This window comes from Procambarus clarkii, chromosome 16 (assembly GCF_040958095.1).
Source record: "Procambarus clarkii isolate CNS0578487 chromosome 16, FALCON_Pclarkii_2.0, whole genome shotgun sequence".
NCBI lineage: Eukaryota > Metazoa > Arthropoda > Malacostraca > Decapoda > Cambaridae > Procambarus > Procambarus clarkii.
Window position 1 is genome coordinate 24811148 of NC_091165.1, and position 26919 is coordinate 24838066.

Consider the following 26919-nt stretch of genomic DNA (forward strand, 5'->3'; position numbering starts at 1 on the left):
ATTGCCAAAACAGCTTCGTCTTAAGTAGGGGGAAATATGATTGTAGTATACGAACGTTACCGTCCCCCTTAAAACACCGCACGTCACGAAACGTTCATGCCAAATCTCTGTACAACGTTCGTGCCAAATCTCTGTAATGAGGACTGAACCCTCAATAAAGGGGTCGCCACCAGCTTTAATGCGGACATAATCAATGATGAATGATTCCCGTGCAGGTCCGTTCGTCTACTGTGAATGGTTGCAGCTTGACCCATATCTTGTCTCCATTCCCCCTCACGTGGTTTACCTCCGGAGGCTGCTAGTTTATCGTGCGAACTATATTCATCCTGTGAGCGGTAGCGCAATAAGGATTAAAGAGGACACAAAAGGTCTTAAACAGACCCCGAGCGGAAGCTTTTACGTCATTAATGTGCACAGCTTATAACTAAAGTGACTAACAGACATCTCTCACTGCAACTTGTACTGTATGTTCTGTATTAACACAATTTTTTGTATCATACCTTTGAGGTAGGACTTTGTTAATGATAACAGTTTTCAACATGGGTTTTCGTAGTTTTTGTTTTCATACATTAAGCTACTCAACCCAAACAGTAAAAGTACACATGATTTATCCATTAGAATGGATACAGTGCAAGCATTTCGAATATATATTATCATTTACAATAAAATGATTTGCCATTTTCATGCAAGTTCAGTTTTTCTCTAAATGACTAAATTTTACACAGTGCAAAATGTAATGTTCTAGTGCACTGGTTCCGAGACTTTTGGGCCACGGCCTCCTGGGAGGCATTTTTGCAATATGTAAGATGGCCATAAGTTGAGGCAGTGTACAGGTTATGATACAAGAGGGTCAATTTTTTTAACACTAGAGTGTAGAGGACCAGTAATAAGGACGTCGTGCCTAGTGTGTGTCCCATTGTCCACACTACTTCATCACTCCCCATACAAGCTGAACTGCCAGATATACTTGTAGCCAAATCTTAATCGAGCTGTCTACTGACTTTGCCCCATACAAATGTGTTGGTTGACATTTCACCGTGACAAAGGATCTACTAGTTTGTGTTTGCACTCCTCTGATTTCTTCAAATTCACCTAATTGTTCTCATCTAATGGCACCCTTTAGTTTTATCTAATAGCCTAAGATTATCGACAACAACATTTTCCTTATTTACTACAAGCTTAGCAAGGGAGTCAACATTTTAATTTTCACGGTAGCCTAATGTGAGAGGGGATCCACCACAACACCCTCACCGACTCCAATGATTAGTATGCACACACATCTATGCCTAACTTCAGAGACAAGCACGTTACAATTTTATTGCAAGCAGAGTCATTTATCGCAATATTTCATCTATTTTAATAGGACGAGGGAGTCAGAGATAATTAAGTTGTGTACTGCAGTTTTCAATAATGTTGAGTACTACAAGAATAGCCAGCAGTTCAACTTGTAAGGTGGATGCCTAATTACTGACTCTTACAGACCTTTCACGTGTGTTGCCGTCGGGCTAATGAACAATGACAGCACCTCCCTCCCTGAAACTGAATGTGAAAGATCCCTCCGTGTATATAGTCTGTATGATATTTTTTTTCAGTTTGTAAATCGTGTGTGTGTTCTAGGGTACTTAATTTAGCAGTAAACTGAGAACTGTATGAGGGATGCGTTTGTTAGTGTCTTGGTGGGTATGTAGGCGTCATGATGTTATCTGCCAGTGTGGTAATGGTGCTCCTCTTTTTCGTCTGTGCATATCTCGTGCAACTCAAACATATTAATATGAGTTGACTCGCAACAGCATCACTAGATCCACTGCGTATATGTTCTTATGCTCAACTGATATAATGTTACTTTGGTTATCACGCAGAAGCTTCGGTCCTATCCTCCCTCACCATCTCACCCACCCGTCCAGCCCTATTTATCATGTGACCCCGTCCCGTCCCTTCCATCAACGACCAACTCCTTCCATCACGTGAGCCACTTATGATTATTGCCATTATTCGTATCAACATTACCACAAATCAGCTGGCATTAGACACGTCAATATCGAGCAGAGACACATGTTTCAACCTTAACACCTAAAAAAAATAAATCGCTAAAAATTCTAAATGAAATTGACAAGTGTACAACCCTCCAGAGGTTGATTCAGCCCAAACCCTTCAGCCCTACACCAAACCAACAACATAATAGTTTACAAATCGACTGGTGCTACCAATAAACATCTGATGGAGTTTTATTGGGATTAAGGCCAAGAAACACAGCGTTCCCGACATGCCGTTTTAAATAGTTATTTTTAATGTAATTATGGTCTCCCCCGCTAGACGGCGAGGCTGCAAGGCGAGACGGGTAAATAGTGGTGATACCAGTTCTTCGCCACGTCAACAGTCATCCCTGCACCATGAATTATCTTCTTATATTCTTCGTTCAGTGTTGTATTGCCTTGTAAGAGCAATTGTGGGGCCACAGTACTCGCCTGCAAGGAGCTGTCGGACACACAACTCTCCTGCAGGACCTTGTCACTGCCACAGTACTCGCTACAAGCCGTTGTCAGTGCCACAATACTCGCTACAAGCCGTTGTCAGTGCCACAGAACTGACTACTAGTAGTTATTAGCTAAATATCACATCCAGCTATTGAGACCACAACCAACACGGTCCCCGCTTTGTCCTGCTGAGGAAGTTTGCTGTAGTTACGAGTCCCAAGGTGGACTTGTGCCTTCCATGATCAAAGTTGTCGTCTTCTTTGGCTCTGGCGACGACTAGTGCTCCAGAGACGTCTCATACCCTCAGTCACTCCCAAGGCACAAATGAGTCGACTAGCAGGACTGGGAACACACACAGGTTGCCAACCGCCTTACCTTACACCGGATTTTTTTAAACACATTTAGATACATCTGTATTTGTGTAGCTACCCTAGACTATATGAAGTGGAGTACAGTGTGTCAAAAAGCTAGCTGCGTAGTGCTAAAAATTCCCATCACACAGGATGGTTAGTCATACAGAGGCATGTGATAAGTAGTCTGCACTGGCAGACTCTGGGTGCATTATGAGGATATCATGAATAGAAGAGTGAATAAGGTAGCAGTGATACTAAGAGTCCCCATCTCGCAGGATGGTTAGTCATACAGGGCCATATATTCAGTAGCCTGCACTGGCAAATTTTGGGTGCAATATGAGGATATCTTCAAGAACACGGGAGTGAATAAAGTAATTACAAAGCTCCAGGTACCTTATGCCAACGGGTCTGAAATGTCTAATAACTGGGCATTCTGTGATGTAGTGTGGGAGATCATGCCGCAGTTCCTGCTCACAGAGTTTGCACCTGGAGTGCTCAGGATTGGGAGATCCGTCACCTGTAGCCACCTGCCACAGGTAACGGTAACCCAATCTGACCCTGGCAACCACTGTGTCGCACAGTCTGGTGGACGTTTTGTGCTGCCCATAAAGATAGGTTTCAGATCTGAACAAATCGTAGCTTTTTATACTGGTGTTTTCAAACCGTTGAGAGTAATTTCTCTCCCATCAGACCTGAGTGTTTGGAACAATATAGTTTTGACAGGAGAGATGGGGGATACCTTGGTCTAATTGAACTTCATCTTTGTTACACGCTAATTTGGCTGCAATGTCTGTCTCATTATGATGGGTTATATTTATGTGTGATGGTATCCATACAAAGGAGATTCGAAACCCTTTACTCTGTGCAACGATTTGGTAATTTATAATTGCTAATATGAGGTTCTTGCTGTCGATCTTCCAGAAGTTTTAAATTGCTCGAAGAACAGACTTTGAATCACAAAATATTATTCATCCTCCTATGTTTTTTAAAGTTCCGGTAGGTAGTTGTAGTGCCGCTAATTCTGTTAGTGTGGAGGTCAGCTCGTTGTTTAACCTAACATTGATAGTCTGTGTGCAAATAGTATTTCTACAAAACCTACATGCTGCTGCAGTCCGTCCAGTAGAAAATTGAATAAGAACACTTAACTCTCAGGCGCTTGTGTATATTGGAGGAGACGGGATACAAACTTATGAGTGGCAGAGTATCCGGAGCCACCACGCTGCCACCCAGAACAGTGCATGAACTAACACTCGTCATGATATAAAACATCAATAAGGTTCTCATATATTGTGATGTTGATACTCCAGTGGCAGGATCAGGCTACCGTGTTCAGTGCCGATGACGGACGATGTCCCGGGTCCGCTACGCCGGCATATCTCTCTCGATACAAACATCATTATGAAGCGTTCTTAAGCAATCTTCCTCCCTCATGATACATCTTTAAAGCAAAAAGGGGATCGAGCCAGCGTCCTGAGTAACCCCAGACGTGTTCTTTCATACCGTGGACCAAGATATGCTAATCTGTAGAGCTGGTAATTACATTTTAAATTATATACATGTATGATTTAAATGACTTTCATTATTGCTAGTTCTGTATATTTAAGAATATTTCGTAATATGGTTTGATGGCGAGATACGTGGGGCATTCCCACCATACTGGATGCCAGGGCAAGACGGTGCTAAACACGCGATGCCCCGAGCAGGGCTTAAAAGCTTCTCATCAGTCTATTAGAATCTAACTCCTCCTGGACTGGGAAGCTCCTGGACGCAGGTTCGAATCCTCGCCACGGCCCTTGTGGATCTGTTTATTAGAATCTAAGCTTGTAACACGTATGCACTGACGTATTTCATTGTTATGATTTACCTTAATTAATACATAGTTTGTGATATCAAATATAAAATTTGCTATTAACCATCTGGATCAGGCATTTCACGGAAACGAGACGAAAAATGGAAAAAACATAGTGTCCCTTACACACACACACACACACACACACACACACATTTGATACAGTGCCACACAAGAGGCTAGTGCGAAAGTTGGAGATGCAGGCTGGAGTGAGAGGGAAGGTACTCCGGTGGATAGAGGAATACCTAAGCAACAGGAGACAACGAGTCTGTGTGAGGGGTGAAGTCTCAGATTGGCGAGACGTCACAAGTGGAGTCCCGCAGGGGTCAGTCCTCGGACCTATACTGTTTCTGGTATATGTAAATGATCTCCCAGAGGGTATAGATTCGTTCCTCTCAATGTTTGCCGACGATGCAAAAATTATGAGGAGGATTGAAACAGAGGATGATAGTAGGAGGCTACAAGATGACCTGGATAGACTGAGTGAATGGTCCAACAAATGGCTGTTGAAGTTCAACCCGAGTAAATGCAAAGTAATGAAACTAGGCAGTGGAAACAGGAGGCCAGGCACAGGATACAGAATAGGAGATGAAGTACTTAATGAAACAGACAGAGAGAAAGATCTAGGAGTTGATATCACACCAAACCTGTCTCCTGAAGCCCACATAAAGAGAATAACGTCTGCGGCATATGCGAGGCTGGCTAACATCAGAACGGCGTTCAGGAACCTGTGTAAGGAATCATTCAGAATCTTGTACACCACATATGTAAGACCAATCCTGGAGTATGCGGCCCCAGCATGGAGCCCGTACCTTGTCAAGCACAAGACGAAGCTGGAAAAAGTCCAAAGGTATGCTACTAGACTAGTCCCAGAACTAAGAGGCATGAGTTATGAGGAAAGGCTGCGGGAAATGCACCTCACGACACTGGAAGACAGAAGAGTAAGGGGAGACATGATCACAACCTACAAAATCCTCAGGGGAATCGACCGGGTAAACAAGGACGAACTTTTCAACACTGGTGGGACGCGAACAAGGGGACACAGGTGGAAGCTGAGTACCCAAATGAGCCACAGAGACGTTAGAAAGAACTTTTTCAGTGTCAGAGTAGTTAGCAAATGGAATGCATTAGGAAGTGATGTGGTGGAGGCTGACTCCATTCACAGTTTCAAATGTAGATATGATAGAGCCCAATAGGCTCAGGAATCTGTACACCAGTTGATTGACGGTTGAGAGGCGGGACCAAAGAGCCAGAGCTCAACCCCCGCAAGCACAATTAGGTGAGTACAATTAGGTGAGTACACACACACACACACACACACACACACACACATGGGTTCTGGACAGGGAAATCGTGCCTAACAAACCTTCTGGAATTCTATGATAAAATAACGAGGATAAGACAGGACAGAGATGGTTGGGCAGACTGCATATTTCTGGACTGCCAAAAAGCCTTTGATACAGTACCGCACATGAGACTGCTGTTCAAGCTCGAGAGGCAGGCGGGGGTGGGGGGAAAGGTCCTGGAATGGATAAGGAACTACCTAACAGGAAGGAGCCAAAGAGTTACGGTAAGGGGCGAGAAGTCGGACTGGCGAACAGTAACAAGTGGAGTACCACAAGGATCGGTGCTGGGACCAATTCTATTTCTTGTATATGTTAACGACATGTTTACAGGCGTAGAGTCCTACATGTCGATGTTTGCGGATGATGCAAAGTTGATGAGAAGAGTTGTGACAGATGAGGATTGCAGGATCCTCCAAGAGGACCTGAACAGATTGCAGAGATGGTCAGAGAAATGGCTACTAGAATTCAACACGAGCAAATGTAAAGTTATGGAAATGGGACTAGGAGATAGGAGACCAAAGGGACAGTACACAATGAAGGGGAACAGCCTACCTGTAACGACGCGTGAAAGAGACCTGGGGGTGGACGTAACACCTAATCTATCTCCTGAGGCACATATTAATAGGATAACGACAGCAGCGTACTCTACATTGGCAAAAGTTAGAACATCATTCAGAAACCTAAGTAAGGAGGCATTTAGGGCGCTTTACACTGCCTACGTAAGGCCAGTCTTAGAGTATGCCGCCTCATCATGGAGTCCCCATCTGAAGAAGCATATAATGAAACTGGAAAAGGTTCAGAGGTTTGCAACGAGACTCGTCCCAGAGCTACGAGGGATGGGGTATGAAGAGCGCCTGAGGGAACTGTGCCTTACGACACTAGAAAGAAGAAGGGAGAGGGGGGACATGATAGGAACGTATAAGATACTCAGAGGAATTGACAGAGTGGACATAGACGAAATGTTCACACGGAATAGTAACAGAACGAGAGGACATGGATGGAAGCTTGAAACTCAGATGAGTCACAGAGATGTAAGGAAGTTTTCTTTTAGCGTGAGAGTAGTGGGGAAATGGAATGCACTTCAGGAACAGGTTGTGGAAGCAAATACTATTCATAATTTTAAAACCAGGTATGATAGGGAAATGGGACAGGAGTCATTGCTGTAAACAACCGATGCTCGAAAGGCGGGATCCAAGAGTCAATGCTCGATCCTGCAAGCACATATAGGTGAGCGACACACATTTCAGCTCTGGAGAGAGTCACACGTTGTGTCCGTAGGGTCCGCGAATAACATCAATTATCTCGAGACATTGAAGGGTCACCGAGACAAGAAACATAGTTTTTTGTCACAGAAGTGTACGCAAACGCAGTGATCAAGTGTATAGTGAGCTCCTACAGCGGTAGAGCAATTAAGAAACAAAAATAAGGCCGAGTGGCAAGATCAGTGTGTACCGTTGGGTCAGCCTAGCCACCCAGCCTAGCAGGACCTACGTTTTGTTTTGCTGAGTAATGTGTTGTGAAGCGGTTTGTAGCATACTTAGTGATTGATCCCCCGAAGTGTGTGCACCGTTTAGGATCGTATGCTAAGTGCACATAGTGGCTGACGACCAGTGAGGAAGATAGGAACGAATGTTACCAGGAGCACGTGGAGACAACAGTAGCACGTGGAGACAACATTGATACCAGAGAGAGGAGAGGGCAAGCGACCAACCCCGTCATAAGGACATCTCTTCAAACTCACCTAGGCGTGCTTGCTCGGGGTGAGCTGACGGTAGGTACCCCTCTCTAGGTCATCAATAAGGTGTACAGAGTGACTTAAAATACCTAATTTAAAGTAGGTCTCAATATCTCAAATATACAACTCCGTGGCTCACTTGGGTGGTACTTGGGTGGGGCTTGACACATGATACCCTGGTGACCGCTCACCATCTCACCCCACACCTTCCCACGCCTTACACTGCCCCAAGACACCCCCCTACCCCTCCCCCTATACACAAACACCCCCGCACCCAACACACACACACACACACACACGCACACGCACACGCACACGCGCACACACGCACACGCACACGCACACACACGCACACGCACACACGCACACGCACGCACACAAAGACACACACGGACACACACACACGCACACACACACGCACATACAGACACACACACAGACACACACACACACACACACACACACACACACACACACACACACACACACACACACACACACACAGGTCAAGCGGGATGGTAAGACAACAGAATGAAGCTGGAGGAGAGGGACTGGACGAGTCATTCATGGAGATGATTGCTAAGGCATGGAAGGAAGTCAGTGGGGAATTGAAGGACCTGAGGGAAACTATATGTAAGCTGCAGATAGAACTAAGTGCAGCACAAGAGGAGATAAAAAGCCTAAAAACAGGCCCTCCTCAGACTCTGGCCCAGGGGACCAACCCCCAGGTGCCAGGAGATGTAGCTATGGCAGGGACCCCTACAATTGGCCCAACCTTTGCTGAAATGCTCAAGAGCCCAGGAGCAATGTCCACAGTCAAGGATGTTGTAATGAAAGCAGTAACCTCACAGGAGGCAGCTAGATGCACAAGCCAGCTAATGGAAAGGAAAAGAGCTGTAGTAGTGGTAGGTGTGAAGGAACAAGAGGGCTCCACAAGGGAGGAAACGAGGACTAAAGACAAAGCTGCAGTGGCAGGGATATTAAAGGAGATAGGAATGGAAGGGGCTGAACGAGACATAGAACAGTTTTTCCGGATTGGCCAGTACAACAGAGACAAAAAAAGATTGATCAAGGTAGTATTCAAGAGCGAGGACATCAAAGAGGACATTCTAGTAAGGAAGAACAAACTGAGGCATGCAAGGAACTACAAAGAGGTATATGTTCAGAGGGACATGACCAGAGACGAGATAGTAAGGGCAGCAGATGCAAGGAAAAGGCGCAAGGAGAGGGAAGAGAGCCAGGGAACCTCAGCCTCCAACCCAGCAATCCCAGAGGGGAGTGGGGAACCCCAATCCAGCAACCCAGGAACCCCAGGGGGGAATGCAACACCCCAGTCCACCACCCAATAGGGCCCTCTCTACCCCCCAGCACAAACCCTTCCTTGCCCCTGCATAATGCCCATCATGAAACCCAAATCCTCCCCCTCCCCTTACCCCAAGTAGCCCCTGCTTTCCCAACCCCTGGTCTTCTCCCTGCCCCAAGCAGGCCTGAGCAAGACCAAAGCCCTCTATCCCCCACTCCACCTCCCTCCAAACCCCTGTCAACTACACCGCAGGAGGGCGTGCCCTCTCCCCAAGCAATCCCTGCTCCCTCACCCCCAGGACTTCTTCCTGACCCAAGCAGGCCTGAGGAAGACCTAAGCCCTCCACCCCCCACCCCACCTCCCCCTGAACCCCTGGCAACTACCTCACAGGAGGAGGAGCCTACCCAAGTAGCAAGGACCATAGAACAACCTCCTACACTTGTAGGGAGTGTGGGTGAAATTGGATATAAGAAAGTGAGCTTCAAGGTAATGTACTCAAACATTGATGGGATTACCAATAAAGCAAGTGAACTGGCAGAAAGGGTGCAAGAAGAAAACCCTGATGTAATAGGACTAACAGAAACAAAATTGTCAGGAGTCATAACAGATGCTGTGTTTCCAAAGGACTACTATATAGTAAGGAAAGAGAGGGAAGGGAGAGGAGGTGGAGGAGTGGCCCTGCTGATAAGGAAGGACTGGAGTTTTGATGAGATGGAAATTCCGGGCTGTGACGGATTCAGAGATTACATAACAGGAACTATAACAATGGGTGGACCTAAGATAATAGTGACAGTCATTTACAACCCTCCCCTAAATGACAGAAGACCTAGACAGGAGTTTGATAGGAACAACATGGCAACTATTAATATAATAGAGAGAGCAGCTTCAGTTGCCTGCAGGAATGGCTCAAGACTCTTAATCATGGGTGATTTCAACCATGGAAAGATAGACTGGGAGAATGGGGACCCACATGGTGGTGCAGATACGTGGCGAGCTAAACTCTTGGAAGTGGCAACAAGGAATTTTCTGAGCCAGCATGTCAAGGAACCCACAAGAATGAGAGGCAATGATGAACCAGCTAGACTCGACTTAATATTCACCCTAAATGAGTCAGAAATAAGGGAAGTCAAAGTTGAAGCCCCCATAGGAATGAGTGACCACAGTGTACTGACCTTTGAATACTTGGTGGAGGTAGGGATAACCTATCCAAGGATGGGAGTGGAGGGGAAAAGACTGAATTACCGAAGAGGAAAATATGACGAGATGAGGAACTTCCTAATGGGAATACCATGGGAAACAGAACTTAGAGACAAGAATGTGCAGGTCATGATGGATATTGTCACCCAAAAGTGCCAGGAAGCTGCAGACAGGTTTATCCCCGTCCAAAAGGAGAAAAACGAAAAACAACAGAAAAACCCATGGTTCAACCAGGAATGTAAGGTAGCGAAACAACTGAGTAAAAGAACATGGAGAAACTACAGAAATAACAGAACACCAGAGAGCAGGGAGAGGTACCAGAGGGCCAGAAATGAGTACATCAGAGTGAGGAGGGAAGCAGAGAGACAGTTTGAAAATGACATCGCGAGTAAAGCCAAGACCCAACCAAAGCTGCTCCACAGCCATATCAGGAGGAAAACAGCAGTGAAGGAACAAGTGATGAAGCTGCGGAAAGGGGAGAACAGATACACAGAGAATGACAAGGAGGTGTGTGAAGAACTCAACAAGAGATTCCAGGAGGTCTTCACAATAGAACAAGGAGAAGCCCCTGCACTAAATGAGGAGGCGGCAACCTTGGAAACCTTGGAGGAATTTGACCTCACCAGTGATGAGGTCAAAAGGTGTCTGCTGGAGCTAGATGTGACAAAGGCTGTTGGGCCTGATAGAATCTCACCATGGATACTAAAGGAAGGTGCAGAAGCACTAAGTGTGCCACTCTCTATGGTGTATAACAGGTCACTGGAAACAGGAGACTTACCAGAAAGTTGGAAGACAGCTAACGTGGTCCCAATATACAAAAAGGGTGACAGGCAAGAGGCACTGAATTACAGGCCAGTTTCCTTAACTTGTATACCATGCAAGGTGCTGGAGAAGATCGTGAGGAAAAGGCTCGTAGAGCATCTGGAGGGAAATAACTTTGTAACGCACCACCAACATGGGTTCAGAGATGGTAAATCGTGCCTCACAGGGTTAATAGAATTTTATGACCAGGCAACGAAAATTAGGCAGGAAAGAGAAGGGTGGGCCGACTGCATTTTCCTGGATTGCCAAAAAGCCTTCGACACAGTACCCCATAAAAGGCTGTTAAAAAAGTTGGAGCAACAGGCAGGAGTAAAAGGGAAGGTGCTCCAGTGGATAAGGGAGTACTTAAGCAACAGGAAACAGCGAGTAACGGTGAGGGGGAAGACATCAGAGTGGCGAGATGTCACCAGCGGAGTCCCACAGGGCTCAGTACTTGGACCCATCCTGTTTCTAATATATGTGAACGATCTTCCAGAGGGTATAGACTCATTCCTCTCGATGTTTGCTGATGATGCAAAAATTATGAGAAGAATCAAGACGGATGAAGATAGGCAGAGACTACAGGATGACCTGGATAAACTGGAGGAATGGTCTAGAAAATGGCTGCTGAAGTTCAACTCTGGAAAGTGTAAGGTGATGAGATTAGGCGAAGGGAGCAGGAGGCTGAACACAAGGTATCATCTGGGAGGGGAAATCCTGCAAGAATCAAATAGAGAGAAGGATCTGGGGGTTGATATCACACCGAACCTGTCCCCAGAGGCCCACATCAAAAGAATATCATCAGCGGCATATGCTAGACTGGCCAACATAAGAACTGCCTTCAGAAACTTGTGTAAGGAATCTTTCAGAACCCTGTATACCACTTATGTAAGACCAATCCTGGAGTATGCAGCTCCAGCCTGGAGTCCATACCTAGTTAAACACAAGACAAAGTTAGAGAAGATTCAGCGGTATGCCACCAGGCTCGTCCCGGAACTGAGAGGATTGAGCTACGAGGAAAGGCTAAAGGAGCTGAACCTCACATCCCTGGAAAACAGAAGAGTAAGGGGAGACATGATAACCACCTACAAAATTCTCAGGGGAATTGACAGGGTGGACAAAGACAAACTCTTCAGCACGGGTGGGACACGAACAAGGGGACACAGGTGGAAACTTAGTACCCAGATGAGCCACAGAGACGTTAGAAAGAATTTTTTCAGTGTCAGAGTAGTTAATAAATGGAATGCACTAGGAAGTGATGTGGTGGAGGCTGACTCCATACACAGTTTCAAATGTAGGTATGATAGAGCCCAGTAGGCTCAGGAATCTGTACACCAGTTGATTGACAGTTGAGAGGCGGGACCAAAGAGCCAAAGCTCAACCCCCGCAAGCACAATTAGGTGAGTACAATTAGGTGAGTACATATAGGTGAGTACACACACACATTCAGGAGCAGGAACCTGTTTCATTTAGGAACATTCAGAATCATTCAGGAACCTGTACACCTGTTGATTTACGGTTGAGAGGCGGGACCAAAGAGATAAAGCTCAACTAGGTGAGTACACACACACATGATTCAGTGGTGCGCACACGCGCGCGCAAACACACACCCACAAATATTTTTGTAACACGTAAGCCGCCAGGAGAACCAGTTCCACGGTGAGGGGAAAGATGGTGTTGTGCTAGCTTTTTTGCTTTTCTTAACATACCCAAGTATATGGTCATTTATACAGCCACCCCTAGAGTCCTAGACTATATGTAGGGTTATAGGGGTTGTCAGGGGGCAGCATGGGGGTAATTATACAGGGCTATGATAAGTACCTTGCATTAGCAAATTATCGCTGGATTACGAGGCCATCCTCATGAATACGGTAGTGGAGAAATAACTTGCAAAGCGCCAAATATCTCACACGGGCAAGTCTGAAAGGATTTAATGACTGGACATTTAATATTACCTCCTGCGGTTACCCGGGTAACCTGTCTACCCGCGGCAGCTCTTACCAACACTTACCGAGTAATGGTTCATGTAGCTACAGGCGTAGAGGACCGCAGCTGCTACTCCACAACCTCACGTCTGCACCCAGACACAGCTGTCACCAGACAGTAACGTTTCATTAGCGACGGTGCTGCACGTCGTGTATATAACGTTAGGTCCCGAGACCCAGCCAGGCAACACAAGAGGTAACTCGACGCGACTTACTCCCCCGGGGAACTCCGACCAGTTACTCGACACTGGCTGCTGGCACTTCCTGGCCCTCTGCAGCTAAGAGGATAACTACCGAAGGGCCGAGACATATGCAGCTCGCTCTCCTGGCTCCGCCCCCCACCCCCACATACCCCCCCCCCACCACCATCCCTGCAACCACCCCACTCCAACAAACCCCCCCACCCTCCCACCACCACCATCCCCTCTTACAATCTACTGTAATCCCAGTCAACGCTGAAACCACCCACTCCATTCCCTCCCTCCTCATCCTAGGAATTATCCATAGCCCTTATGACCTAACACATGAACTGCAGACAACAAAATCCTACCACCATCCAAGGTACCATAGTGACCACTACCACCACCCAAGGTACCATACCTTGATCACTACCACCACCCAAGGTACCATACCTTGACCACTACCACCACCCAATGAATCTTACACCCCATCCCCCCACTCCACGCAGCATTGAAACCTACAGTTAGCTACCTTTTGCCAATATAAACGCTAACCCCCTCCCCCCCCCCTCCTACAGTTTTCAAACGCAAGATAAGCTTACACACTACTAGAAGTGAGTAAAACCTTCTTAGTGTGTTCAGTTAAGACAGTTAAGAGCGTCCCAGCTGGGTTATCTTGAGGTTATCTATGAGATGATTTCGGGGCTTTAGTGTCCCCGCGGCCCGGTCCTCGACCAGGCCTCCACCCCCAGGAAGCAGCCCGTGACAGCTGACTAACCCCCAGGTACCTATTTTACTGCTAGGTAACAGGGGCATAGGGTGAAAGAAACTCTGCCCATTGTTTCTCGCCGGCGCCCGGGATCGAACCCGGGACCACAGGATCACAAGTTCAGTGTGCTGTCCGCTCGGCTCCCTTCTCTGGGTTCTCTTCTCCTTGGCTCCAGTGATAGGATCACGACTGGATAGGATAACAACTAAAAAAAAAATGGGGTTGAAGATGGAAAATTATAAGTAATTTGAAATGTATGGTGTAAATTATATCGGCCAAATAAAAGAACAAATTTGTGCAAGATTAAGAAAGGTGCAATAGGGATAATGTTTCCGTCAATCATATATGTTAAATTTATAAAATAAATTATGTAATTATAACACATTTATTAGAATTTTCATTGTACAATAGGAATAAGCTACGTGAATAAATCCACAAGGGCCGTGACGAGGGTTCGAACCTACGTCCGAGACGATCCCAGACGCGCCTTAATCGACTGCTCACACACACACACACACACCCCAGACAGCAGCCCGCGTCAGCTGACTAACTCCCAGGTACCTATTTACTGCTAAGTAACAGGGGAATAGGGTGAAAGAAACTCTGCCCATCGTTTCTAGCCGACGCCCGGGATCGAACCCAGGACCACAGGATCACGTGTACAGCGTACTGTCCGCTCTGCCACCGGCTCCCAGTGTGTGTACTCACCTAGTTGTGCTTGCGGGGGTTGAGCTCTGGCTCTTTGGTCCCGCCTCTCAACCGTCAATCAACAGGTGTACAGGTTCCTGAGCCTATTGGGCTCTATCATATCTACATTTGAAACTGTGTATGGAGTCAGCCTCCACCACATCACTTCCTAATGCATTCATTCCATTTACTAACTACTCTGACACTGAAAAAGTTCTTTCTAACGTCTCTGTGGCTCATTTGGGTACTCAGCTTCCACCTGTGTCCCCTTGTTCGCGTCCCACCAGTGTTGAATAGTTCATCCTTGTTTACCCGGTCGATTCCCCTGAGGATTTTGTAGGTTGTGATCATGTCCCCCCTTACTCTTCTGTCTTCCAGTGTCGTAAGGTGCATTTCCCGCAGCCTTTCCTCATAAGTCATGCCTCTTAGTTCTGGGACTAGTCTAGTAGCATACCTTTGGACTTTTTCCAGCTTCGTCTTGTGCTTGACAAGGTACGGGCTCCATGCTGGGGCCGCATACTCCAGGATTGGTCTTACATATGTGGTGTAGAAGATTCTGAATGATGTGTGTGTGTGTGTGTGGTGTGTGTGTGTGTGTGGTGTGTGTGTGTGTGTGGTGTGTGTGGTGTGTGTGTGTGTGTGTGTGTGTGTGTGTGTGTGTGTGTGTGTGTGTGTGTGTGTGGGTGTGTGGGTGTGTGGGTGTGTGTGTGTGTGTGTGTGTGTGTACGTACTCACCTAATTGTGCTTGTGGGGGTTGAGCTCTGGCTCATTATTTATTTTCTTATTATTTAGCTCTTTATTTGAGCTCTGGCTCAGTTGATTTATTGACAAGTTGAGAGGCGGGCCTAAAGAGCCAGAGCTCAACCCCCGCAAGCACAACTAGGCGAGTACATACTGTGTGCGCGAGTTATATTCTCAGAAATGGTCTGTAATGACAACACATTGGTTTACCGAGAATTATATAAACTACATGTAATGTAGTTTCCCTTGTACACTGATGTATGTGTGACTTATATTGTATATTATTTAATAAAGATAAGATAAAATGTGGAAAAAAAACAATAGAATTTGATGAAGGTTTCAATGTTTAATAATAGTGAAATGCAGAAACACTAAGACTACAATAATTACGTTCGTTTCTGACAAAGTATTTGGACAGGGAGAGGAATAGTCAAATGATGCAATATTTTAGTTATTGAAAGAAAGATTACGATCTAAAATTTGAGGTTTACAATGTATGCAGTGAGATGTTGACTTCCACATTAAATGATGTAAACTATAAATAATGCCTTATTTTCCTTACAGATATAGTTTGTAAATATCTGGTACTTAACTGTGAAGAATTTAAAAAAAGAACAAAACTAAGTAATTCCGTCCGTCCCTCCCTCTCTGTGTGCGTGTGCGTACACAAGGAGTGAGAGAGTAAGCTAGTGAGCAAGGGTGTGAGTGAGCTATATACATCACGCGACACTACGCTACACGAGAGTTAATGAGGTATTTGGTGTGAGCGCCTTACGCTAAACACCACGAGGCTACCAGGAGCCCCGGGGCGGTTGGGTGCCGGGAGCAGCCTGGCGCGTCGCACCCCCCACCATCCACACCCACTTGCTATTTACATAGTAACTAGGCGAGCAAATGTTGATACCTGGTTGATGGGGTTCTGGGAGTTCTTCTACTCCCCAAGCCCGGCCCGAGGCCAGGCTTGACTTGTGAGAGTTTGGTCCACTAGGCTGTTGCTAGGAGCGGCCCGCAGGCCCACATGCCCACCACAGCCCGGACTCGCCTCGTCTCATCATCAACTGAAGCCAGTCTTACAGCTCGAGGATATTCAGATAAAATTTCACTAGTAAATTGAAAATAATATGACCCAGGCTACGAGGAGCGAGAGAGAGACAGCGATACAAGTACGGCCTAGGCTTGGGAAACCATTCCTTTGTACTTCATGGATTGGGTTGGTCGTGTACTGCACTAGCAAAACGTCAAATGACGCAGCCGTCGGTTACGAAGACATCCCGTCCTCTGAACTTGCATGTTGCGTTTTTTTTGCGTTATGGTAATCAACGTTACAAATGCAAATTATGGCAAGTAACGGCTCGCAAATATCTACGCTTTCTATGCGTCTAACTCGATAGGTTTGGTGGGTTGTTTGGGTCGTACGTTTTTGGTTAGGTGTTATTATTATTATATATTTTTTTTACGGAAGGAAATCCAGGGAAGGGGCTGGATAGTCACGACCATAATCCATAATGTATTTACGCATCCTCTTACGAAACCTGTGCATCTTTCAACAATCATGACGTTTCACTTTACATTTGTGGTTTCATTATACAATTCATGGATTGCGGGTTTGCAAACTTCACCATCCAAGGTCAGTACTGTTATAAACAACCTCGATTCGGAGCTCATTAGCTGTTTACTAAATGCAAACAAAGCCTCCACGATGGAGAAAAGATGTAAGTGGTTGGGGAAATGCCTGACTCCGTCACCACCACCACAACACGACTCATTACAGTAGGTTGGCGCACGCACAGTTGGTGAAGGTTGTTAAGTGTGTGTGTACGTTAAGAGGTACAGCGGCACGACGCTCCTGATATTTGAGTATTGTTGCCGACGGAGGCGGCTAGTTTATTGTGCACCCCATACTCAATCCTGTGAGCGGTAGCGCAAAAAAATAGATTACAGAGGGCACAAAAGGTCTTTATCAGACCTCAACGGAGATGTGTGGGGCCTGGTCCTGGGGAGGAGTACAGCAGGAAGTTAAATAACACAGGCAGAAGCCTCCACTCTGATGCCTGCACCATATATATCACACACACACACACACACACACACACACACACACACACACACACACACACACACATGCACACACACACACACACACACACACACACACCAGATATATTAGAAAGAAAGAAGATATTAGACAGATATATTAGAAAGAACTTTTTTAGTGTCAGAGTGGTTGACAAATGGAATGCATTAGGCAGTGATGTGGTGGAGGCTGACTCCATAAACAGTTTCAAGTGTAGATATGATAGAGCCCAATAGGCTCAGGAACCTGTACTTGTATGTTGATTGACGGTTGAGAGGGGGGACCAAAGAGCCAGAGCTCAACCGCCGCAAGCACAATTAGGTGAGTACACACACACACACACACACACACACACACACACACACACACACACACACACACACACACACACACACACACACAATACGAGCGGGTGGGACGCGAACAAGGGGACACAGGTGCAAACCGAGTACCCAAATGAGCCACAGGGACGTTAGAAAGAATGTTTTCAGTGTCAGAGTAGTTAACAGATGGAATGCATTAGACAGTGATGTGGTGGAGGCTGACTCCATACATAGTTTTAAATATAGATATGATAGAGCTCAGGAATCTGTACACCAGTAGATTGACAGTTCAGAGGCGGGAACAAAGAGCCGAAGCTCAACCCCCGCAAGCACAACTAGGTGCGTACACACACACGCACGCACACACACACACACACACACACACAGAGAGAGACAGAGAGAGAGAGACAGAGAGACAGAGAGAGACAGAGAGAGAGAGAGAGAGAGACAGAGAGAGACAGAGAGAGACAGAGAGAGAGACAGAGACAGGGAGAGAGAGACAGAGAGAGAGACAGAGACAGGGAGAGAGAGACATGGTCAGAGAGGCAGACAGTTAAAGGAGTATGAAGGGTGGCTCAGGTTACCTTGGCAGTGTCCCAGGCTCCACCAGCGACTGGCTACAGTTTCCCAGATCCTCTGCTACACCCCGACACCAATATCTACACCCGCTGTACACTCATTTCCCCTCACCACACTCTCACCCGTGTGTTGACACCCACACCATTAACGAGAATGGCACCCACAGACCCCTTCTCCGCAAAAGAAAATTAAGATCTTCGAAACTATACAAAACAGTCATGAAGAGCATCATCACGGCAGCACCTAAAGTGAACCCAAAACAAAGTATTGTGACCTAAACCATCCTTCCACCATTTAAAAACTAGAATTAAAAACTTTCAACGGCATCTAGGAGTAAAGATTAAAAAAAAAAATAAGTGTGGGGGGGGGGGAGGGGAGGGCTGCAGCTTCCAAGAGATTCGCAGGAGTCGCTAAACACACAAATACACGTGTGAGTGTAACAAAGTTTAGTGTTCTACACTGTAACTCAAGACCTAACACGTATACATGACCCCTACACAAAGACGGATCCGATTCGTTAGAATAACAAATCAGCCGCAGCAGGAGAATCCTGCTTCAGAGATATACCACTGAACCTAGTACAAACAACACACTCCTCAAGACAGTAATATACAACACTAATACATCTTTATCAACGATCTACCTATTCACTTCACCTGTTTCAGAAGTGATTAAACAGTGGCACACACACTTCTGATAGACATGTTTGCTAGCATGTACAACACTCCCCAATAGGAAGAAAACCCGCTGGGTTGTGACAGGATGAACAACCCAGCGGGTTTTTTTCCTATTGGGGAGTGTTGTACATGCTGCTATGGCGGTATGTCCACTCACAAGATGAGTGGCGCTGCCCGATAAACTCGCCCCTCGGGGCAAAATTAAAAAAAAAATTATGTTTGCTATCATACACCCTCGCCCCCTCCCAGCATTTCATATTCATAACATTGAGCTACGGTCTCCATAGTAAACCACACACAGGTCACTGAATAAGTCAACATTTCACCACGACGTCGCATCGCATTAAGACGTAAAAGAACACTGGCACAACAACTTAAACATGGGATTGTGGGCACGTCGCTGCTGGCACAGTTGTCACTAGTAAACACAAGAGTAACTCACACCACGGCTGCTGATGTGTACTCTCGCACTTGTATTCGCGGGAGATGAGCCCCGGCTCTTGGGTCCCATCATTCAACTCTTAATAAATTTTTGTAAAAGCTCCCAGTGACTAATAAGCTCTGTCCTATCTAAATTTGAAGCTGTGAATGGAGTTTGCCTCCATTACCTCACTTCTCACCGCATTCCGTTTCTTCACCATCTTGATAGTGAGACAAGTCTTACTAATATTCCCGTGGCTCATTTAGGTGTTTAGTTTCAATGTGTATCCCCTTGTTCGTGAACTACACATGTTAAATAGTCTTTCCTTCCCATCACAAGGTATCACATGTGATACCTTGTGCCCGGCCATCTCGTCCCACCCAACTTTATTACTAACATTTCATTGACGGGTAGATGTGGGTTAGTGTTCCCTGGTGCCATACACCAGCTGACAGCTGAGTGGACAGCACTCGGGATTCGTAGTCCTGAGGTTCGATCCCCAGTGGAGGCGGAAACAAATGGGCAGAGTTTCTTTCACTCTGATGCGCTGTTCATCTAGCAGTAAATAGGTACTTGGGAGTTAAACAGATGGTACGGGCTGCTTCCTAGGGATGTGTGTAACAAAAAGTAGGCCTGGTCGAGGACCGGGCCGCGGGGACGCTATGCCCCGAAATCCCCTCAAGATAACCAGGTGGGTAAGGAACACTGCACGACGCACGCAACAAAGATCACAGGCTCCTTCAGGTTAAATGGGTCATATAAATCGGAACCTTATTTTGGTAGCGTTCTTAGCATAAAGATCACTGGTGCCCAGTACCTGAGCCCATCATGCGACTAGTAAGTTTCCGCCACCACCCCTATAATGGGTATGGGGGTCACAATAAACTAATTAAGAAGACCAACCAACAACAAGAAGGAGGGATGAGCTTGAGCCGTCTTGAGACTGTCGCAGCAAAGCACCCACATTACCACTCCCATTTATCAATTACTGCAACCATTATTATTACGTTTAATGTCTCTACCCGTCGCGAATGAATCTTAAACTCAGTTTGGTCCATGATCAATTTATATTTGTAATGCGCAAAATTCCATAGAAATATATTACTGTTTCTCGAGGTACATGATCAACTACCAGAGGTAACCACTATTAAGAAAACACCAGACACTCGCACCAGTTGCAGATAACTTTAAAATAGAAGTGACCAAGTGCATGAAGGCAGAGTGGAGTGCCCTCATGGTGTCCTTGGATACTAATAACACGAACAAGAGTGCAATCAAAGGACAAGAACCGCCTTCCCTCGCCTCATTACCCAGCTCCCAGGCTCCTGCTCGCTCGCTACACACGTCCACATCCTTCTCTCGATTCGCCATTTCGTGAAAAAACTGCGCAACTGTTTTGTCAAACTATAAACGTGCGAACCCAAGCAACCCACTTAACCTACGAAGGCCTATGCATAGATAACGTCAATACTACGGTTCTTGATTTTGTTTTTAACAATGGGTTATCTTGAGTTATCGTTGAGTGTTATATTAACAATACGTCGGATTTTGCGGGGACTGGTCGAGTCCTGTAAAACAAATCCGAACTTAGACGTATTTAGGAAAGCAGGATGTAAAGGATTTGGGAATATTGATGTCTGACGACCTAACGTTTAGGGAGCATAACGAAGCAAATATTGCTCCAGCTAGAAAAATTATAGGATGGATTACGAGGACTTTCAAATCCAGGGATCCCAATCACAATGGTTTGTATTATACAAATCACTTGTACTGTCCCTGTCTTGAGTACTGCTCAGTACTCACTTCCCCTTTCAGAGCCGGAGAGATTGCTGAAATACAGGGAATACAGAGAACATGTACGGCACACATTCACGCAATAAAGCACCTAAATTATTGGGATCGTCTCAAAGCCCTCCAAATGTACTCACAAGAAAAAAGACGAGAGAGATCAAATAATATACACGTGGATGATACTGGAAGGCCAGATACCAAATCTACACAGTAAAATAACAACATATTGGAGTGAACGAAATGGAAGAAAATGCAGAATAGAACCAGTGAAGAGCAGGGGTGCCATAGGCACAATCAGAGAACACTGTATAAATCAGAGGTCCACGCTTGTTCAACATCCTCTCAGCGAGTATAAGAAATACTGCCGGAACAACCGTGGACATCTTCAAGAGAAAACTAGATAATTCTCTCCAAGGAGTGCCGGACCAACCAGGCTGTGGTTGATATGCGGGCCTGCGGGCCGCTCCAAGCAACAGCCTGGTGGACCAAACTCTCACAAGTCGAAGCCTGGCCTGGGGCCGGGCTTGGGAAGTAGAACAACTCCCAGAACCCCATCAACCAGGTAAATGGACTGGTTGATGCGACTATCTCTTTCTCTTGCCTTCTTCACACATCCACCAGACGCACAACTCCCACTCAAATCCAACAAAGTACACACACACACACACACATGGGAAGCTCAGAGCACAAATGGACCAACAGACACATTAGAAAGAATGTTTTAAGTGTCAGAGTAGTTAACAAATGGAATGCATTAGGCAGAGATGTGGTGGAGGCAGACTCCATACACAGTTTCAGATGTACATTTGATAGAGCCCAATAGGCTCCAGAATCTGCACACCAGCTGATAGACAATTGAGAGGCGGGACCAAAGAGCCAAAACTCAACCCACGCAAGCACAACTAGGCGAGTACACCCCCCCCCCTCCCGCCCTTGCTACCCTAAACAACCAAAAAGTTGCCAACCCGAATCTAATCTCATATAACACACACACACATTTATAAACTCGAGTATAATTGCTGGTACTGGATACCATCCAATCTTCATTAGAACACTCTCCAGAAGGGAGTAGACGCCACCACAGAGCGGCAAACTTTCATAAGAATTCTGCGCGAATTAGGACCACACAATTGTGCAACACAGCAAGGAAGAAAAATGGCCTCCTTCACTTGACATGACCCGAGAGTCAGTCCAACATTCCCAGGGATCTCTGAGAGCAACACTACACAAGTGAAGTGATAGTGCTGGCTTCAACAGTAGCGGGGGGTTGGCTTGTATTAAATGTATACCAGGAGCTACTGTTTCGTGATGCCCGAGGCTACACAGAGCTACCGTTTCGTGATGTCCGAGGCTACACAGAGCTACCGTTTCGTGATGCCCGAGGCTACACAGAGCTACCGTTTCCTGATGCCAGAGGCTACACAGAGCTACCGTTTCGTGGTGCCCGAGGCTACACAGAGCTACCGTTTCGTGATGCCCGAGGCTACACAGAGCTACCGTTTCGTGATGCCCGAGGCTACACAGAGCTACCGTTTCCTGATGCCAGAGGCTACACAGAGCTACCGTTTCGTGATGCTCGAGGCTACACAGAGCTACCGTTTCGTGATGCCCGAGGCTACACAGAGCTACCGTTTCGTGGTGCCCGAGGCTACACAGAGCTACCGTTTCGTGATGCCCGAGGCTACACAGAGCTACCGTTTCGTGATGCCCGAGGCTACACAGAGCTACCGTTTCGTGATGCCCGAGGCTACACAGAGCTACCGTTTCGTGATGCCCGAGGCTACACAGAGCTACCGTTTCGTGATGCCCGAGGCTACACAGAGCTACCGTTTCGTGATGCCCGAGGCTACACAGAGCTACCGTTTCGTGATGCCCGAGGCTACACAGAGCTACCGTTCCGCGATGCCCGAGACTGCACTCTAATGCCATACGTAACATTCCATGCAGTATTGGTTGATAAGTATCTGTGATACAATTGTCATAAAATGTTGCATCTCTTTACATTCAAGAAAGACGATGGAAGGTGTGATAATTCTTGCCCTCTCAAGAGTATATATTTGGTGAGGTGTCCGTGAGGTGGTGGTGCAAGGTCTTATAGTGTGGGACACTATAGGACCTGCGAGAGTAGCTGTTGTTTGTGGTGAGCGGCGGGCACCATCCACCCGCCTCTCACCCCCTACACTAACTAAAAGTCTGGCGCAACAACCTCTCTCTGCTGCATCATATTTACATATATAATTATGCATCATGTGTAGTTAGCTTTCAGAATCTTCCAATACATTCCACTGATTCATTATAAATAAACTGTTAATAATCCTTTTGGTTAATCTGAACTTTCAGTTTCTACTCAAGTCAAATATTATGTCTGTCCACTCTGCCAACGTGAGTATTTGGTATGTCGTGATCAGATCTCTCTAGATTTTTTAAGCGATTTGGTAAAGTGTTTCTAGTGAAGCCATTTGACTCCTGTCAACGGGCTCAGAGCCTTTCTTGTCCATAGATCATCTTAGGTCTTACTCTACTAGTTTCACAACTCGCCAATACGTTTACAACCAGGGTCCAGATTCACGAAAGCACTTACGCAAGCACTTACGAATGTGTACATCTTTCCTCAATCTTTGACGGCTTTGGTTACATTTATTAAACAGTTTACAAGCATGAAAACTTCCCATTCAACTGTTGTTATTGTTATAAACACCCTCCTGGTGCTTCGGAGCTCATTAACTGTTTAATACTTGTAAACAAAGCCGTCAAAGATTGACAAAAGATGTACAGGTTCGTAAGTGTTTGCGTAAGTGCTTTCGTGAATCTTCCCCCAGGTTCTCAATTACTGCTGATTGTTATTCCGTTCCATTTAAGAAATTAGGAATTGCCTCCATTTCAGGCTGCAAATTTCCTTCAGCATGCTTTCTCTTTGTTCTTATCTACATCACCTTGTATTTGTTGTGACTGAACTCCAGTAGCCACTTAATGCTAACTTCTTGTAGCCTGTTCAGGTTCTGTACAACTGTTGTTGTCGTCCTGTGGCCTCACTGACCTCATCAAGTCGAGTAGCATTGCTTACACAAGCCACAAGTCTATTTCGTCAGTTGGTCTGTTTACGCATTACAGGAACAGTACGCAACTTGTACTTGTTCCTTACATGCATGGCCGTATTCCTCACTGATACGTGTTAACGACACGTGCCCTGGGAATGATACTCCTACAGATGCTTTGAGGGGTATGATGCATACCCCTGGAGACAACTGCGACAAAAACCCCGTCTTCGAAGAGTTGTCTGGAGTCGCCGCCGCCTTGCCCATCCCTCACCAGGAAGACAACGCCGCCTCCCTCAGGCACCCGGGAGGGGAAAGCCCCACCAAAAATAATCCACTCGCCCAAAACAAGCGCCTCGAAGCCTGCATGACGCACCTCGAGTATTTCTGCGCCGCCAGTTATATAAAGTGTAAGACGGGCGGGCGGTTTTGGCGGGCGGGCGGGCGGGCGGGCTGGGCCACCCGAGCCGCCCCCGTCACACCTAGTCACCAGCCCCCAATGTTTATCACTTCATTGCTTCTACCCAGATTTCTCCATAGGTTGCCAGAGTTATGTAACATGGCATGTGCACAGCACACATGCAAACCTACACGCGCCTATGTACGGGAATGCGCGCACTCAGTTAAACTTGAGTGCTTGGGGTATGCTTCAAGCTATGGTCATATTATATTAAATAAATAAAATAATATATATATATATATATATATATATTGTATATATGACACTATGATATATAAATATCTTGTGTAGTTGTGTAGCTCAGGAACCTTGACATTCACTGCGTGTAGAGCGTAGTCGTATAATACATAACAATCCTTAAGAGGCTAAAACAAATATAAAACTCGCAAATTAATTTCGCCTGTGATAAATTCAAAATTAAGTTAGTCATAAGAAAAATGTACAGTATCCGGTTTCCGGAAGAGATATGGGCCACGCTAAACAAGCAATAAAAATAGACGTATTTTTGCTCCTCTGAAGAGTAGTATGACATTTTCCTCAGTTACAGCCCCGCTCCATGTGCCAGGTAAGACCACTACGGGCTCACCATAGCCCGTGCTACTTGCAACTTTTTGTTCAGAGTAGCTGAATCTAAAACAACAATCATCTACATCGTTTCTGCTTCTGCTTAAAACCCACAAATATGGAAATGACATCAAAGCTGGCTCAGTATTTGTCAACAAACCCGTATTTCAGAGTTGTTGGCTGTAACGCCATAACATTTGTACAATAAAATGTAGTCGCAATTATCCAATGACGCCATCCAACGTCATATGACAACGGACTTGACCTTACTAAGCACAATAATGATGATTTGGTGGAAAAATAATGTATTACCTCGTAGGAAAGGAAGAAATAGTATTTCTTATTAATACCTTACCTTATACCTTACCCATTAAACGCCTTGTAACACAAAAACTTCATTGTCATAGGACAAGCTATTGCCATTTGTTGACAGAAAAGTCAGTCACGTGTAAAGTTTTAGATGGTTGCAGGAAAATTCAAAACCCCCTTGCAAAATATTATGGAAAAAGTGCCATATACTGAAAAGGGAGATTTTTCTTAATACTCAATGGCCGAATAATTGATATAAAAGATGATTTTCTATAATATAGGTATTTAACATTTTTATCTTTATTGTAACATAGGAGTTTGTGGGTTACAAGGTGATACAGAGGCCGCAAGCCCTCTTACTATTAAGTTAACATCCTGAGTAGTAATTAGGGAAAGCTCTAGCGTGTATACATTGAAAGATATACCCCCGCATATACTGCATATATCCCCATCAAAACAGAGCTGCCTTTATACGGTACATCCGTAAACATGTTTGAAATATTTCACTTGGTAATTTAACATGTATTGTGCACTGTCAAAGGTGTAATGACAGACTATTCATTCATATTAAAAAAAAGAGAGATTTGTAAATGTAAATATATATACTGTACTACTTGGTCACAATACTAAAATACACACACACGTAGAGGATACAGAATCACAGTTTGAACTAGTAACGATATGACAAAGGAATACTTGGGTTAGTCATGTAAAAGAATAGGTGAGTATTCTTAGACGATGAACTGAGGTGTACCTTGTTAAAGCGGCGGGATGTTAGAGTTTCCATTCCTTGGAAGACGGTAAGTACAGGTGCACCACACAGCCACCCGCCTCTCTACCTCCCTATCAAAATGTTCCCGGCTTGAACGTACGTGAAACACTCGTAAACACAGTGACACCGCCGTGCACTAATTCGACATAATGCTAAAATAGCCTCACAATATCCGTCTCGCCTCTCGAGTCACCACAACACCAATGCCACTTTGCTATAATGATCCATAATGTGTGTGCACACTAGAAGGGTCGTGTTGGGTGCGACTATTTGTCCCGCGTGGTATCGAGGCTCCCAACCGCCTCATACCATGAGAATAACAAGGCGCTGGCAGAGGGCCACCTCATCCTGCGCCACACGCTTTTACCCCAAGTGACCGGAAGCCTGACGTGTGTGTACCGGATATCAACCGAACGATTCAGGGAATTACACTTTGACTACTTTCGACAAAAAATAAGAAAAAAGAGAGAGAAGAGAGAGAGAGAAGAGAGGAAG

General features: G+C 45.7%; 1 protein-coding gene across 14 annotated transcripts in view; it reads right to left on the bottom strand.

Annotated features, from left to right (window-relative positions):
* The window catches only part of Mhcl (Myosin heavy chain-like), a 402915-nt gene that overhangs the window by 66395 nt on the left and 309601 nt on the right, over nt 1-26919 (bottom strand). The window contains exon 1 of one of the 14 annotated variants that reach the window (XM_045745409.2): nt 26407-26834. The exons of 12 other annotated variants lie outside the window; for them this stretch is intronic. In XM_045745409.2, the coding sequence (XP_045601365.2) occupies nt 26407-26439 (33 nt within the window). In that variant the 5' untranslated portion in view covers nt 26440-26834. Of the gene's footprint in view, nt 1-26406; nt 26835-26919 lie in introns of those variants that run through there. One more of the 14 variants, XM_045745412.2, reaches the window with a different exon arrangement.